The sequence below is a fragment of the Moschus berezovskii genome, chromosome 5, assembly GCF_049115385.1.
Source record: "Moschus berezovskii isolate FMDL1 chromosome 5, NW_MosBer_1.0, whole genome shotgun sequence".
Taxonomy (NCBI): Eukaryota; Metazoa; Chordata; class Mammalia; order Artiodactyla; family Moschidae; genus Moschus; species Moschus berezovskii.
This window is the reverse complement of record NC_142464.1, coordinates 45162878-45177347: the sequence shown is the minus strand read 5'-3', so window position 1 is coordinate 45177347 and position 14470 is coordinate 45162878. Positions and strand designations below refer to the sequence as shown.

At 45.7% G+C, this 14470-nt stretch overlaps 1 protein-coding gene across 2 annotated transcripts in view; it reads left to right on the top strand.

Annotated features, from left to right (window-relative positions):
• FAM184B (family with sequence similarity 184 member B) overlaps window positions 1-14470 on the top strand; it is a 133517-nt gene that overhangs the window by 115183 nt on the left and 3864 nt on the right. For both annotated transcript variants that reach the window (XM_055434004.2, XM_088836249.1), the window contains 4 exons: window positions 8540-8709; window positions 10387-10533; window positions 12653-12770; window positions 14323-14427. In XM_055434004.2, the coding sequence (XP_055289979.2) occupies window positions 8540-8709; window positions 10387-10533; window positions 12653-12770; window positions 14323-14427 (540 nt within the window). The remainder of the gene's footprint in view (window positions 1-8539; window positions 8710-10386; window positions 10534-12652; window positions 12771-14322; window positions 14428-14470) is intronic.

Genomic DNA, 14470 nt, shown 5'->3' with positions numbered 1-14470 from the left:
GGGATTGCATTGAATGTATAAATTACTTTGGGTAGTATACTCATTTTCACAATATTTATTCTTCCAATCCATGAACATGGTATATTTCTCCATCTATTAGTGTCCTCTTTAATTGATTTCAGTAGTGTTTTATAGTTTTCTATGTATAAGTCTTTTGTTTCCTTAGGTAGATATATTCCTAAGTATTTAATTCTTTTCGTTGCAACAGTGAATGGAATAGTTTCCTTAATTTCTCTTTCTATTTTCTCATTATTAGTGTATAGGAATGCAAGGGATTTCTGTGTGTTGATTTTATATCCTGCAACGTTACTGTAATCATTGATTAGCTCTAGTAGTTTTCTGGTAGAGTCTCTAGGGTTTTCTGTGTAGAGGATCATGTCATCAGCGAACAGTGAAAGTTTTACTTCTTCTTTTCCAATTTGGATTCCTTTTATGTCTTTTTCTGCTCTGATTGCTGTGGCCAAAACTTCCAGAATTATGTTGAATAGTAGTGGTGAGAGCGAGCACCCTTGTCTTGTTCCTGACTTTAGGGGAAATTCTTTCAGTTTTTCACCATTGAGGATAATGTTTGCTGTGGGTTTGTCATATATAGCTTTTATTATGTTGAGGTATGTCCCTTCTATTCCCACTTTCTGGAGGGTTTTTATCATAAATGGATGTTGAATTTTGTCGAAGGCTTTCTCTGCATCTATTGAGATAATCATATTTTTCAGTTTGTTAATGTGGTGTATTACGTTGATTGATTTGCGGATATTGAAGACTCCTTGCATTCCTGGGATAAAGCCCACTTGGTCATGATGTATGATCTTCTTAACATGTTGTTGGATTCTGATTGCTAGAATTTTGTTAAGGATTTTTGCATCTATGTTCATCAGTGATATTGGCCTGTAGTTTTCTTTTTTTGTGGGGTCTTTACCAGGTTTTGGGATTAGGGTGATGGTGGCCTCATAGAATGAGTTTGGAAGTTTCCCTTCCTCAGCAATTTTCTGGAAGAGTTTGAGTAGAATAGGTGTTAGCTCTTCTCTAAATTTTTGGTAGAATTCAGCTGTGAAGCCGTCTGGACCTGGGCTTTTGTTTGCTGGAAGATTCTTGATTACAGCCTCTAGTTCCGTGCTTGTGATGGGTCTGTTCAGATTTTCTATTTCTTCCTGGTTCAGTTTTGGAAAGTTGTACTTTTCTAGGAATTTGTCCATTTCTTCCAGGTTATTCATTTTATTGCCATATAATTGCTGATAGTATTCTCTAATAATCCTTTGTATTTCTGTGTTGTCAGTTGTGATCTCTCCATTTTCATTTCTAATTTTATTGATTTGGTTCTTCTCCCTTTGTTTCTTGATAAGTCTGGCTAGTGGTTTGTCAATTTTATTTACCTTCTCAAAGAACCAGCTTTTGGCTTTGTTGATTTTTGCTATGGTCTCTTTTGTTTCTTTTGCATTTACCTCTGCCCTAATTTTTACGATTTCTTTCCTTCTACTGACCCTGGGGTTCTTCATTTCTTCCTTTTCTAGTTGCTTTAGATGTAGAGTTAGGTTATTTAGTTGACTTTTTTCTTGTTTCTTGATGTGTGCCTGTATTGCTATGAACTTCCCCCTTAGCACTGCTTTTACAGTGTCCCAGAGGTTTTGGGTTGTTGTGTTTTCATTTTCATTCATTTCTATGCATATTTTGATTTCTCTTTTGATTTCTTCTATGATTTGTTCATTATTCAGCAGCGTGTTGTTCAGCCTCCATATGTTGATATTTTTAATAGTTTTTCTCCCGTAATTGAGATCTAATCTTACTGCATTGTGGTCAGAAAAGATGCATGGAATGATTTCAACTTTTTTGAATTTACCAAGGCTAGATTTATGGCCCAGGATGTGATCTATCCTGGAAAAGGTTCCGTGTGCACTTGAGAAAAAGGTGAAATTCATTGTTTTGGGGTGAAATGTCCTATAGATATCTATTAGGTCTAACTGGTCTATTGTATCATTTAAAGTTTGTGTTTCCTTGTTAATTTTCTGTTTAGTTGATCTATCCATAGATGTAAGTGGGGTATTAAAATCTCCCACTATTATTGCATTATTGTTAATTTCCCCTTTCATACTTGTTAGTAATTGTTTTACATATTGTGGTGCTCCTATGTTGGGTGCATAAATATTTATAATTGTTATATCTTCATCTTGGATTGATCCTTTGATCATTATGTAGTTTCCTTCTTTGTCTCTTTTCACAGCCTTTGTTTTAAAGTCTATTTTATCTGATATGAGTATTGCTACTCCTGCTTTCTTTTGGTCTCTATTTGCATGGAATATCTTTTTCCAGCCCTTCACTTTCAGTCTGTATGTGTCCCTCGTTTTGAGGTGGGTCTCTTGCAGACAACATATATGGGGGTCTTGTTTTTGTATCCATTCAGCCAGCCTTTGTCTTTTGGTTGGGGCATTCAACCCATTTACGTTTAAGGTAATTATTGATAAGTACGATCCCGTAGCCATTTTCTTTATTGCCTTGGGTTCGAGTTTATACACCCTTTCTGTGTTTCCTGTCTAGAAAAGATCCTTTAGCATTTGTTGGAGAGCTGGTTTGGTAATGCTGAATTCTCTCAGCTTTTGCTTGTCTGTAAAGCTTTTGATTTCTCCTTCATATCTGAATGAGATCCTTGCTGGGTACAGTAGTCTGGGCTGTAGGTTATTTTCTTTCATCACTTTAAGTATGTCTTGCCATTCCCTCCTGGCCTGAAGAGTTTCTGTTGAAAGATCGGCTGTTATCCTTATGGGAATCCCCTTGTGTGTTATTTGCTGTTTTTCCCTTGCTGCTTTTAATATTTGTTCTTTGTGTTTGATCTTTGTTAATTTGATTAATATGTGTCTTGGAGTATTTCGCCTTGGGTTTATCCTGTTGGGGACTCTCTGGGTTTCTTGGACTTGGGTGATTATTTCTTTCCCTATTTTAGGGAAGTTTTCAACTATTATCTCCTCAAGTATTCTTTCATGGTCTTTCTTTTTGTCTTCTTCTTCTGGGACTCCTATGATTCGAATGTTGGAGCGTTTAACATTGTCCCAGAGGTCTCTAATATTGTTCTCATTTATTTTAATTTGTTTTTCTTTTTTCCTCTGTTTCATTTATTTCTACAATTCTATCTTCTAGTTCTCTTATCCTGTCTTCTGCCTCTGTTATTCTACTGTTTGTTCCCTCCAGAGTGTTTTTGATCTCATCTATTGCATTATTCATTGTATATTGACTCTTTTTTATTTCCTCTAAGTCCTTCTTAAACCTTTCTTCCATCTTCTCAATCCTTTTCTCCAGGTTATTTATCTGTAACTCCATTTTGCTTTCAAGATTTTGAATCATTTTCACCACCAAAATTCGAAATTCTTTATCAGGTAGATTCCCTATATCTTCCTCTTTTGTTTGTGTTGGTGGGCATTTATCTTGTTCCTTTACTTGGTGGGTATTTCTCTGCCTCTTCATCTTGCTTATAATGCTTTGCTTGGGGTGGCCTTTCCCTCTTCTGGCCGTTTGTGGAGATCTGTTTATTATGTAGTTTCCTCTCTGTGTGTGGGGTTGGACGGGTGACTTGTCAAAGTTCCCTGGTTATGGAAGCTTGTGTCGGTGTTCTGGTGGGTGCAGCTGGATTTGTTCTCTTTGGAGTGCAATGAAGTGTCCAGTAATGAGTTATGAGATGTCAGTGGGTTTGGAGTGACTTTGGGCAGCCTGTATATTGAAGCTCAGGGCTAGTTTCCTGTGTTACTGGAGAATTTGCGTGGTATGTCTTGCTCTGGGACTTGTGGACCCTTGGGTGGTGCTTGGTTTTAGTGTAGGTATGGAGACATTTGATGAGCTCCTATCGATTAATGTTCCCTGGAGTCAGGAGTTCTCTGGTGTTCTCAGGATTCGGCCTTAAGCCTCTTGCCTCTGGTTTTTGGTCTTATTCTTGGAGTAGCCTCTAGACGTCTCTATCTGTCATTTCCAAGGTGGTTCCCTCTGTTTTAGCTTCTGTTTGCTGGTCTCTTCAGTGTCTAATTTCCGTCCTGATACTAGGGGGTGGGTGGACACTTTTTAAGGCTCAGTTGTTCAGTCCTGTTCTGGGAAGGGAGGAACGCTGCAGTCGAATATCTCTGGCGTCTGTGGGGAGTGCTCGCAGCATCTCGGCCACACTGGGTTTGCCCCCGCTCACAGCCCATATGCTGTCCCAGTCTATACTGCACAGGCTCTAGGTTGCTCTGCCGGGAACTGTCTGAGGCCGGCGCTGGGTTGTATGCACTTCCCAGGTCTGAGCGGCTCAAGTTCAGGTTCTCAGGTACTCCACAAAGGCGCAGACTTGGTTGGGCCTGCGTTTTGTGCCTTCCCCGGTCCGAGCAGCTCAGGGGACCAGGTGTTTGGCGAGCGCGGTCTCTGTGACTTATCACCTCCCCAGTCCCCGCCACTCAGTTTTCTGGGTGTACAACCGGCGCACCTTCTCAGGGGGATATCGACTGGCCCGAGCCCAAGAAGTCCTGAATAGCAACAAGCCTGCCTGCAGTTTGTATCAGATGCCTTTCTGGGGCCGCGGTTGCCCGCTCCGGCTCTGGCTGCGCTCCCTGCCTGTCTCGGCGGGGGATGGGGGATGGGCCAGCCGCAGCCGGCTCACTCTGCTCAGTCCTTTATTCTGTGAGCGGGGCTGGCCGAGTCGTAGGTTAGAGTTTTCCGCCTTTTCGTGGGGAAGCTATCCCACAGTCTGCTTTGCTGTCCCCAGTTCTCTCAAATTGTTCTCGCGCCATTCAAGCCCAGTCCTCTCTCTAAGCAGTTCAGCCGGCTCCTCCCTGCCCAGCCCCCGCTTGCTAATGGCGTATGCAGGCGTCTGCGCTGCTTCTCCGCTGGGAGTTACCGTTTGGCGGGTAATCTGTGGGTTTTTAAAAAATCTTAAAAAAAAAAAGAGGGTTATGTGGCCCTCTGAGCTTCCAAGGCTCGCCACAGATTCGCCAGTGAGAGTGTTTCCTGGTGTTTGGAAAGTTCTCTCTTTTTAAAGCCTCCCTTCCCGGGACGGAGCTCTGTCCTTACTTCTTTTGTCTCCCTTTTTATCTTTTATGTTTTTTCCTACCTCCTTTCGAAGACAATGGGCTGCTTTTCTGGGTGCCTGACGTCCTCTGCCAGCATTCAGAAGTTGTTTTGTGGACTTTACTCTGCGTTCAAATGTTCTTTTGATGAATTTGTGGGGGAGAGAGTGGTCTCGCCGTCCTATTCCTCTGCCATCTTGTTCCTTCTCCAGCCTGTTATTTTAAATTCAGATGAAATAGCATCTTGGGATGCTGGTGACAGACAGGCCCTTGAGACAGCCCATCGGGGTCACTCCATGGACCTGCACAGAATTTCTAAGAACACCTCCCCAGACAGACTCCTGCCTAGATGTCCCCTGCTCCCATGAGTGGGGGATGCCTTTCTGTCACCAAAGTTCTGAACTTTCTGGTCAGACTTGGCCCATCATTTTCCTCCTTGCCCATCCATAATTCCTACCTTGCTGGGTAGCACAGGGACCCCCTAACAACCCAGACATCTCTCCCCAATCCACCACATTGGGCCTCAGGTATCCATCTAAAGCACCTCTGTGTAAAGCCTTCAGTGGCTCCCTGCTGCTATCAGAATAAGCTCCCAGTGCCCAGTCTGATGTTGAAAATCCTTCAGCCACCGGCTGCATTTCCCTCTCTGCCCTAAATGTGGCCTCTCCCTCCTGCCTTAGTGCCTTTGCATGTGCCCTGCCCCCTGCCTGGGACCCTTCCTCCCTTTTCAGTGCTCAGCTGATCCTTCCAGGCTGAGGGTCTCCCATCCACATCCATGACTTCTATCCACCCTCTGAGTGCCTGGAGCACTTCCTGTTACTACAGCTCAGCTGGCACCCTCATCTACTGCCTGTCCTGTTAGGGACCCATCACTACATGGATATCCTTGTTTCCTCGAATGGACTACGAGTCCTTTTAGAACAAGTCTTGTCTGTCCAGCTCAGTCCACCACAGCCCCAGCACTTGGCACACAGTTCTGCACACAGTAGAGTCTCCACCAGGGTACGCAAATGGCCATAACTAGTTGGTGTCCCAGCCATGCTGAAGATTGGAAGAACGCAGGGATCATTCATTCCAGATTTTGCTGGTACTGAGAACCTGACAATTTCTGTGTTGAATGAGAATTATTAACAATTGATATATCACAGTGAATTCAGCTCAGTTGGTAAAGTCTAGCAGAGGAAAAACAGAATATGATCCATTAAATGTTCTAGATTGGTGGGAGCCACCTGGACCTATGGTAGGGGACAGGGGGAGTGTGGGATGGTGACAGCTGGTGGCTGGAGGCTTCAGTGATAGGCCCACAGCAGTGAGTGACAGGCTCACCTGAGAGCTATGGATAGAAACTCAGGCTGGGTGGATGAGACAATACCTGGTCATCAATGTGCCAGCCTCACCTACATCTCACTGGAGGGAAGCCCTGAACACTCAGAGAGAGACAGCAGACCCTGGGTGATCTCCCACACAGAGAAGAAATGTATTCTAAGAAGGAACAACTCCAGGCAGCAGGAATGAAGGGGCGGCGGTGGGGGGGCAGGCAGAATATAAGGATGCAGTCTCAAGGTGGATACCACTGCAGGTAAGTGGTGTTCCATCTACTGGGATCTTCTGAGAGCCCCAGGAAATAATTCTCAAATCTGTCCCAGCCAAGGACAGAGAGGGATGGACTTACCCATCAGCTTCTCTCTCCCTCTAGTCAAGGGTGGCCCCACAGAACCTTAACCGAGCTCTTCTGGGTCATGCAGATGTGAATGCCAGGTGGTGCCCATGAGGGTCCCACACCAGGTGAACCCCAGGGCTGGAAACAAGAAGTACAGGGTCTGGGCCACACATGCCCCCTCTGCAATGCTGTTTGGTCTTCGTGTGGAAGGAACAGGTACACAAACCTTCAGGCATGTTTGCGTGGCCTTGAAAACTGCTACATTCACCGATTGGGGATTAACTGTACCCCGATTTAATGTTGGACATAGATCTTTATATTTCTGTCTGAACCTTGGCATTTCAAGCATCATTTCACAGCAGGCATTCATTTGGCACCTACTGAATCCCAGATACTGTGCTAGGTAGTATACAGTTGTGAAGATGGCTCCTTCCTTTTCTCCACCTGCTGGTCTGATAGAGAAAAACAGCACTTCAGCAAATCAGTGCACTTCTGTGTAACCTCTACACAGATGGGATCTGGCTCTCAGAGAAAGAAAGCTCGTTGCCTCTCCCCCAAGGAGATGAGAAGGTATCACCAAGGCAGGAATGATTGGGTATGGATGGCACCCTAGGTAAAGAGACGGGCGACGGCAAGTGTGGGGCAGTGGATTATAACTGTGGTGGCCTCAGAATCACCTGGGAAGCTTTTCTCAGAAGACACAGGGCTGAGATCTGTCCAGACTCACTCTTCCAGAATGTTGGTAGGAGGTGTGATAGATCATTATCGTTCAGCAAATATTCAGTCTCCCCTTCCTCTGCCCTCTGTGGTGTCGCCCAAATTTACATGTTGAAGCCCTAATCACCAATATGATGGAATTTGGAAATGAAACCTTGGGGGATAACTAGTGAATTAGAGTCCTTACAAGAAGACAGGAGACACTCCCCCACACATACACATAGACTCCACAGAGGTGGAGTGTTGGGTTTGTTTTGATTTAAGCCACATTCTTGGCTCACCAGCATCATTCGACTTTTCGAGAGTCAAATTTGGCCAACTCTCAAAGCTGAAAACTCCTAGACTAGACATGAGCTCCTGAATCAAGTGCGGAATTTGGGCTCCAAGCTGGTTCTTTGCCACGGTACATCTGTGGCCCTCGTCTGCCATTGAGCCTCCTGCAAACGTTTTTTTTAAATTGATTTATTTTAATTGAAGGCTAATTACTTTACAATATTGTATTGGTTTTGCCATACATTGACATGAATCCAACCCGGGTGTACATGTGTTCCCCATTCTGAACCCCCCTCCCACCTCCCTCCCCATATCATCCCTCTGGGTCATCCCCGTGCACCAGCCCCGAGCATCCTGTATAATGCATTGAACCTGGACTGGCGATTCGTTTCACATATGATAATATACATGTTTCAATGCCATTCTCCCAAATCATCCCACCCTCACCCTCTCCCACGGAGTCCAAAAGACTGTTCTATACACCTGTGTCTCTTTTGCTGTCTCGCATACAGGGTTATCATTACCATCTTTCTAAATTCCATATATATGCGTTAGTATACTGTATTGGTATTTTTCTTTCTGGCTTACTTCACTCTGTATAATAGGCTCCAGTTTCATCCACCTCATTAGAACTGATTCAAATGTATTCTTTTAAATTGCTGAGTAATACTCCATTGTGTATATGTACCACAGCTTTCTTATCTATTCGTCTGCAGATGGACATCTAGGTTGCTTCCACGTCCTGGCTATTGGAAACAGTGCTGCAATGAACATTGGAGTACATGTGTCTCTTTCAATTCTGTTTCCTCGGTGTTTATGCCTAGGAGTGGAATTGCTGGGTCGTATGGCAGTTCTATTTCTGCTTTCTCCCCAGGAGGAGGGCAGGGCGGGCTCCCCCAAAGGGAAGAGTGCAGCGGAGCTGCAACCCAGCGAGGGATGCGGCCTCTGGGAGGAGAACTCGCAGCTCAAGGAGGTGGTGAGGCGGCTGCAGGCCGAGGTGGAACAGCACCAGCAGGAGGCGCTGCAGCTCCGCGACCAGCGCAGGTCGGTCTGAGGCTCCCAGCTTCCCTCCCTCCCTCTCTCCCTCCTCTGTCCCTTAGTGAGCCTCTGGGATTTAAGATTAGGTTACACCTTCGGCATCTTCCCAAAGAAAAGACTCCCTAGTACGCCAGGACTTCACTGGTGTTACTCCTTTGACCCATGGAAGGTATCAGTAGTCTAGGAATTCTAGATCTCAAAACTGCAGAGGATAAGCCCTGAAGTAGAGGGAGGGGTCAATGCTGGGTTTACCCTATTTCCCTACAGATCAGGAAATTTATGGAATCAAATTTAATAATACCAAAATATCCTTAAAACTAGCCTTAGGGAGATGGTGCAGTGGCATAGTTTAAAAGACAGTGCTGTGTGCTCCTGTTAATAGCTGTGTGACCTTGGGCAAGTCTGCTAACCTCTCCTACCTGTAAACTGTAGGAAACACTACCTCTTTTGGGGCTATTGTAGATGCAGTGAAACATATAGGAAGATGCTTATCACGGACTGACCCTGGTACTTGGTAAATTGTAGTGATAACTATGATTTTCTTACCTAGGTTGGATAGCCCTTTTTCCATCCTGAATTCACAGCCTTTTTTCACCTCGATGGAAAGTTTATAACTACAACTTTAATTTTGTTAATGGATATAGGACTTTTCAGATTATCTGTATCTTCCTGAGCAAGCTTTGGTAATTTGTATCTTTGAAGGCACTTATCTATTTGAATATCCCAGTTCCCAGCATAAAATTCAAGTTAAAGTAGGCCTGAGCTCATCTGAGGAATAGCCATGAACCCACCTGGCCAAGGTGGAGCACCTTAAATTCAGTGAGGGACTCACCGTGTAACACTGGAATAAGGACGCTGGACCAGAGTAGGGGTTCCTAATCATTTCCGGTTACAGCTTCCTCCAAATGAGGAAAGCAACAGTCCCTCTCCTGGAGAAGGGTATCCTCACACAAAAATATGCATATACTTTTGGAGGGTGTCAGGCCCTTCAGGCTGGTCTGTGGATCCCTTAGTGCCCCATCCCAAGGTTAAGAAAAGTGATATTAATAGTTTATGGTCGAACATATACTTTGTGCCACAGGCTGTCCTGGACACGGATTAACATGGTTCATCCTTCCAATAACCTACAAGGTAGCCCCTATTGTCACACAGAGAAACTGAGCCAAGCCTAGTTTTCCCAAGGTCACACAACTAGGAAGTGATGGAGGAGGTCATGGATGGACACTGGTAGCCTAAATGCTGTTCGCTTAGCCCCTCTCACACCCTGCCTTTCCAGACTGGACTGCAGGTCTCCCAGCTCTCAGAGTCCCAACAGTTGGCAATTCTGATCAAGAATCTCAGCCTCCAGGCCTCACACCTGCTCCAAGTGAAAGGAGTGTTTTTCTGGGACTCCTTTCCTGAGCTGTCCTCCCACCTTTCCCTTCGAAGGCTGCCCTTTGTAGTCAGGTCCTTCATGGAATGCTGGTGTGAAAGGTGCTGAGAAGGTGTCCCCCAAGATGGGTTTATCCTGGTCCACACAACTCAGAGAACCCAGGTTTCCTTCCCACCATATCCTGACCTCAGATTCTGCAGGCCACCCAGCAGAGTGGGGAGAAACTCCAGTCCCCTAGAAGTTCAGTTGCTAGAGCCTGGGCAAGCCCAGCTGTGCTTCTCCTCCCACCACCCCCACTCCCACCCCTCCAGGCTGCTGGAGGAGGATCAGCAAGCCCAGCGGGCCCGGGAGGTGGAGATGCTGCGCCAGGAACACCGGAAGGAGATGCAGGCCATGGTGGCTGATTTCAGCAGTGCTCAAGCCCGGCTCCAGGCCCGGCTGGCTGCCCTGGAAACCGAGTAAGTGAGGCTTTGGCCCCAGGCTGGGAGGGACTTGTAGATGTACCATTTTGTTAGGGGGACCAACTCATCCCAGTGTCCCTGGGACTCTCCTAGTTTTAAAACTAGAAGTCCTGAGTTCCAGAAGCGCCTCAGTTCCAGGCAAACTGGGAAGGTTAGTCACCCATCCTTTTATGAGAGGCAACATTCCTGTCTCATCCTGGGCACTATTAATCTGTGAGGAATGAGCATGGTTTAACCCTCACACTTGGAAGAAATCAGAAGGATCAAGGCTGCTTTTTTTATGAGCATTTCCCCCTCTAATATGCATCATCTCTTTTAATCCTCACAGCAGTTCTTTTTTTAAAAAATTATTATTTTTTAATTGGAGGCTAATTACTTTATAATATTATAGTGGTTTTTGCCATACATTGACATGAATCAGGCATGGGTGTACATGTATTCCCCATCCTGAACCCCCCTCCTAATCCCATCCCTCAGGGTCATCCCAGTGCAGCAGCCCTGAGCACCCTGTCTCATGCATCGAACCTGGGCTAGTGATCTATTTCACATATGGAAATACACATGTTTCAATACTATACTCTCAAATCATCCCACCCTCGCCTTTTCCCACAGAGTCCAAAGTCTGTTCTTTACATCTGTGTCTCTTTTGCTTTCACAGCAGTTCTTAAAGGCAGAAGCTTATTCCCACGGACAGATTAAGAAACCAAGAGCCCTTCTCACACGCATTCGTTTATTCATTCAACAAGTGTTTGTTAAGGGCCTTCTGTGTGCCTTGCACTGTTTTAGGTTCTGGGGTTACAGTGGGAATAAGACAAAAACTGTGCTCTCATAGCACTCACAAATTCTCGATGGAGATTCTGACAAAGAGTAAGCAAACAAATATTAAACTTCATAACAGATAGTGAAAATGCTATAAGGAAAACAGGATCACTATCTGGAGTGCCAAAGAGGGGCAAGGAGGTGACAATTAAGCATAAGGAGGCGTGGAAATGAGAGCAACATTTGGACAAACAGCTTGCCAATCAGAACAGCAAGTGCAAAGGCCCTGGGGCCTGCCTCCCAAGACCAAACAGCCAGAAGGCTTAAGTGGAATGAACGAGAGAGTGATGGTAGGCACTGAGGTTGGCAGAACAGCTGGGAGCGATAGAGAAGATGCTCCACTGAGTGAGAAGGGGTTTGGGTGTATTTGTGTGGAGTGCAAGGGCTTCTGATTCACCTTTTAACAGGGTCATTTCTGACCACTGAGAATAGAAGAGACTGGGGGATCAGGGTTAGTGACAAGGTGACCAGGTCAAGCAGCACTAAGTAACTTTACATGTCACCTGTCTTACCCTTAACTTGTGCTTTTAAAAACTGTCCCCAACTGTCTCCAATATAAAGCAAATCATCCAAAATCTAGAATAGGCTTTACTATCTACCATCTGATAGATGTGCCAGGCATACATTATCTCATTGAATCCTTACAACCACCCAGTTTCATGCCCATTTTAAAGAAGGAATTGAGGGCTATGGGCAAAATACCCATTACATAGCTAGAAAAAAGCAGAGCTGGGTTAAGAGCCCGGGTCCTCTCACCCCAAAGTCCTGGCCTCTTATCAACAAGTCAACGGATCACCTGCAGCCCCCCCTCCCTCCACCACCATCCGGAGGTTATTTCTCTCCAGCTTCACACTGAAAGGGCTGTGGGTACTGCTACCCCCCTATTTTGCAGAACCTGCTCATGCTGTGCTCTCTGGCCACCAGGAGATGGCGATGGAACCACATCTGTATTAGCACAACCTGCTGTCCTTGGTAGCAGTGGGGATATTTGCCAGCCAAGGCCCCTTTCCCCAAACTTCCCTGTTTCTTGAAGCCCTGGTGAATGTGGCATCTATGTGCACAGATCTTTGATTCCTGGGTCCTACAGCCCAGGAATGACACGTGTCAGACTGGGAGTTGGGGTCCTGGGCTCCGTCCACCCGGAGCTCTGCAACCCTGGGCCTCAGTTTCCCCATTGGTGAACAGAGAGTGGCCAGCCAGGCCAAGTACATGGCAGTGTTCCCATCATGTCCACATCTCCCTCCTCACAGTTGAGGCATTGCGGCACAGGGGCTAACTGCATGCCTGCTTGAAACAGACTGAAAGATTCTGGAGAGAAGCCGGGGAAGGGGGCATCCAGGCCGGAGGACGTTCAGCTCATAGGCCGTCTGCAGACCCGCTTGAAGGAGAGGGAGGAGATCATCAAGCAGCTCACGGTGAGGCTTCAGGGGCGTTCACTTTAGCTTGGCACTTCCCTGGGGGCCTAAAACTGTATTCCTGATAACCTGAAAACCACCTTACAAAAGGTCCTTGGTTATTGTTTCCCTGTTATATAAAATAGTACATGCTCACTAGAAAAAACTAACACAGGAAAGTAGGAGGCAAAAAATAATCACTCCGCTCCCAAGTCCTACACCACCTCCCTGATGCTGGTGTTGGTTTGTGTACTGCTAACCTATAGAATTTGGGAAAACGTAGAATGACTTGGAGCTCACATCTGTGTCTCCTCACTCCAGCCTTCCCATGCTCCACGCTTTGGGTGAAAGTTCTCTAAAGCCAGCTCCCAGTGGTTTACATTCAGTTCTGGGGACGTTGGCTGATACACTTGCTTCCATCAGCGTGGCCCATATGGGTCAGCTAGTTAGCCACATGAGAAGTCTAGTCACTTCCCTGTGTCTCTCCCTTCACCACCTTGGTCCAGGCCCCACTGCCTCTTACGAGTGGTGGAGAGTCCTTTGGTCTCCCCACTCACTCCAGCCTCACCCTACTCTGCTGACCTCATAGCAACCAGGGTAATCTTATTAAAATGTAAGACAGATCACAGCACAGCTCTGTTCTGTACTACCAATGGCTCCTTGTCCTTCTCAGAGTAAAATCCATGGCCTCAGAGTGGCTTACACAGCTACACATCCTCCCACAACACACACATACACTTGTAACTCACACCCATCCTCATACCCTCCTGCTCCCCAGGCACACTGCTTCATGTCAAGATGATGAGGAAAACTTAACCACTAACTGAAAATTAGATGATACTAATAAGGAATTGGAGAAGGAAATGGCAACCCATTCCAGTATTCTTGCTGGAAAATTCCAGGGACAGTAGAGCCTGGCAGGCTACAGTCCATGGGTTGCAGAGTCGTACTTGACTGAGCGACTAACACACATAAGGAATTGCTTGTTTGTTAAGTGTGACAAAAGTATCGGGGTTATGTTTTGTAAAGAGTCCTTATCTCTTAGAAATACTTATCAATGATTTTACAGATGAAATTTTACAACTTATTTTATAAAACAAGACATCTGGAAAGAAAAATAGTGGAAAATGACACAGATAAAGAAGACTGACCATAGAGTGACTGTGTTGTTGTTTAGTCAAAGTCATCTCCAACTCTTTTAGACTGTCCAACCCCATGGATTGTAGCCCACCAGGCTCCTCTGTCCATGGAATTTCCCAGGCAAGAATAATAAGAGTTGGTTGCACTTCCTTCTCAGATCCTCCTGACTCAGGGCTCAAATCCACATCTCTGGCACTGGTAGGCAGATTCTTTACCACTGAGCCACCAAGAAGACCCATAGAGCGATTGTACCTGGGTGCTGGTGCTTCCTCAAAGGCTCAGTGGATTGTAACTTGATTCCCACTGACTTCCCTTCTTTTCCCTGGTTTGCCTCCTCTCTGTAATCTGCCCTCACACAGCCATCTTCCTTCAAATCAAACTCAGAGTGCTGTGTAGTTAGGCTCATTTAGACTCAGTCATATTGTTTTTCCAGGAGGAGAGAAGATTTCACTATGCAGCGTTCCCCGGCGCAATGTCCCATCGGAATCGATCCTTCTCTTTCAATCCTCATCCAGGGTATTTGACCCCTTCCATGAAGGTAAATTGGTCCTACTGGTTTCAATGCATTGCATAATTCTGCT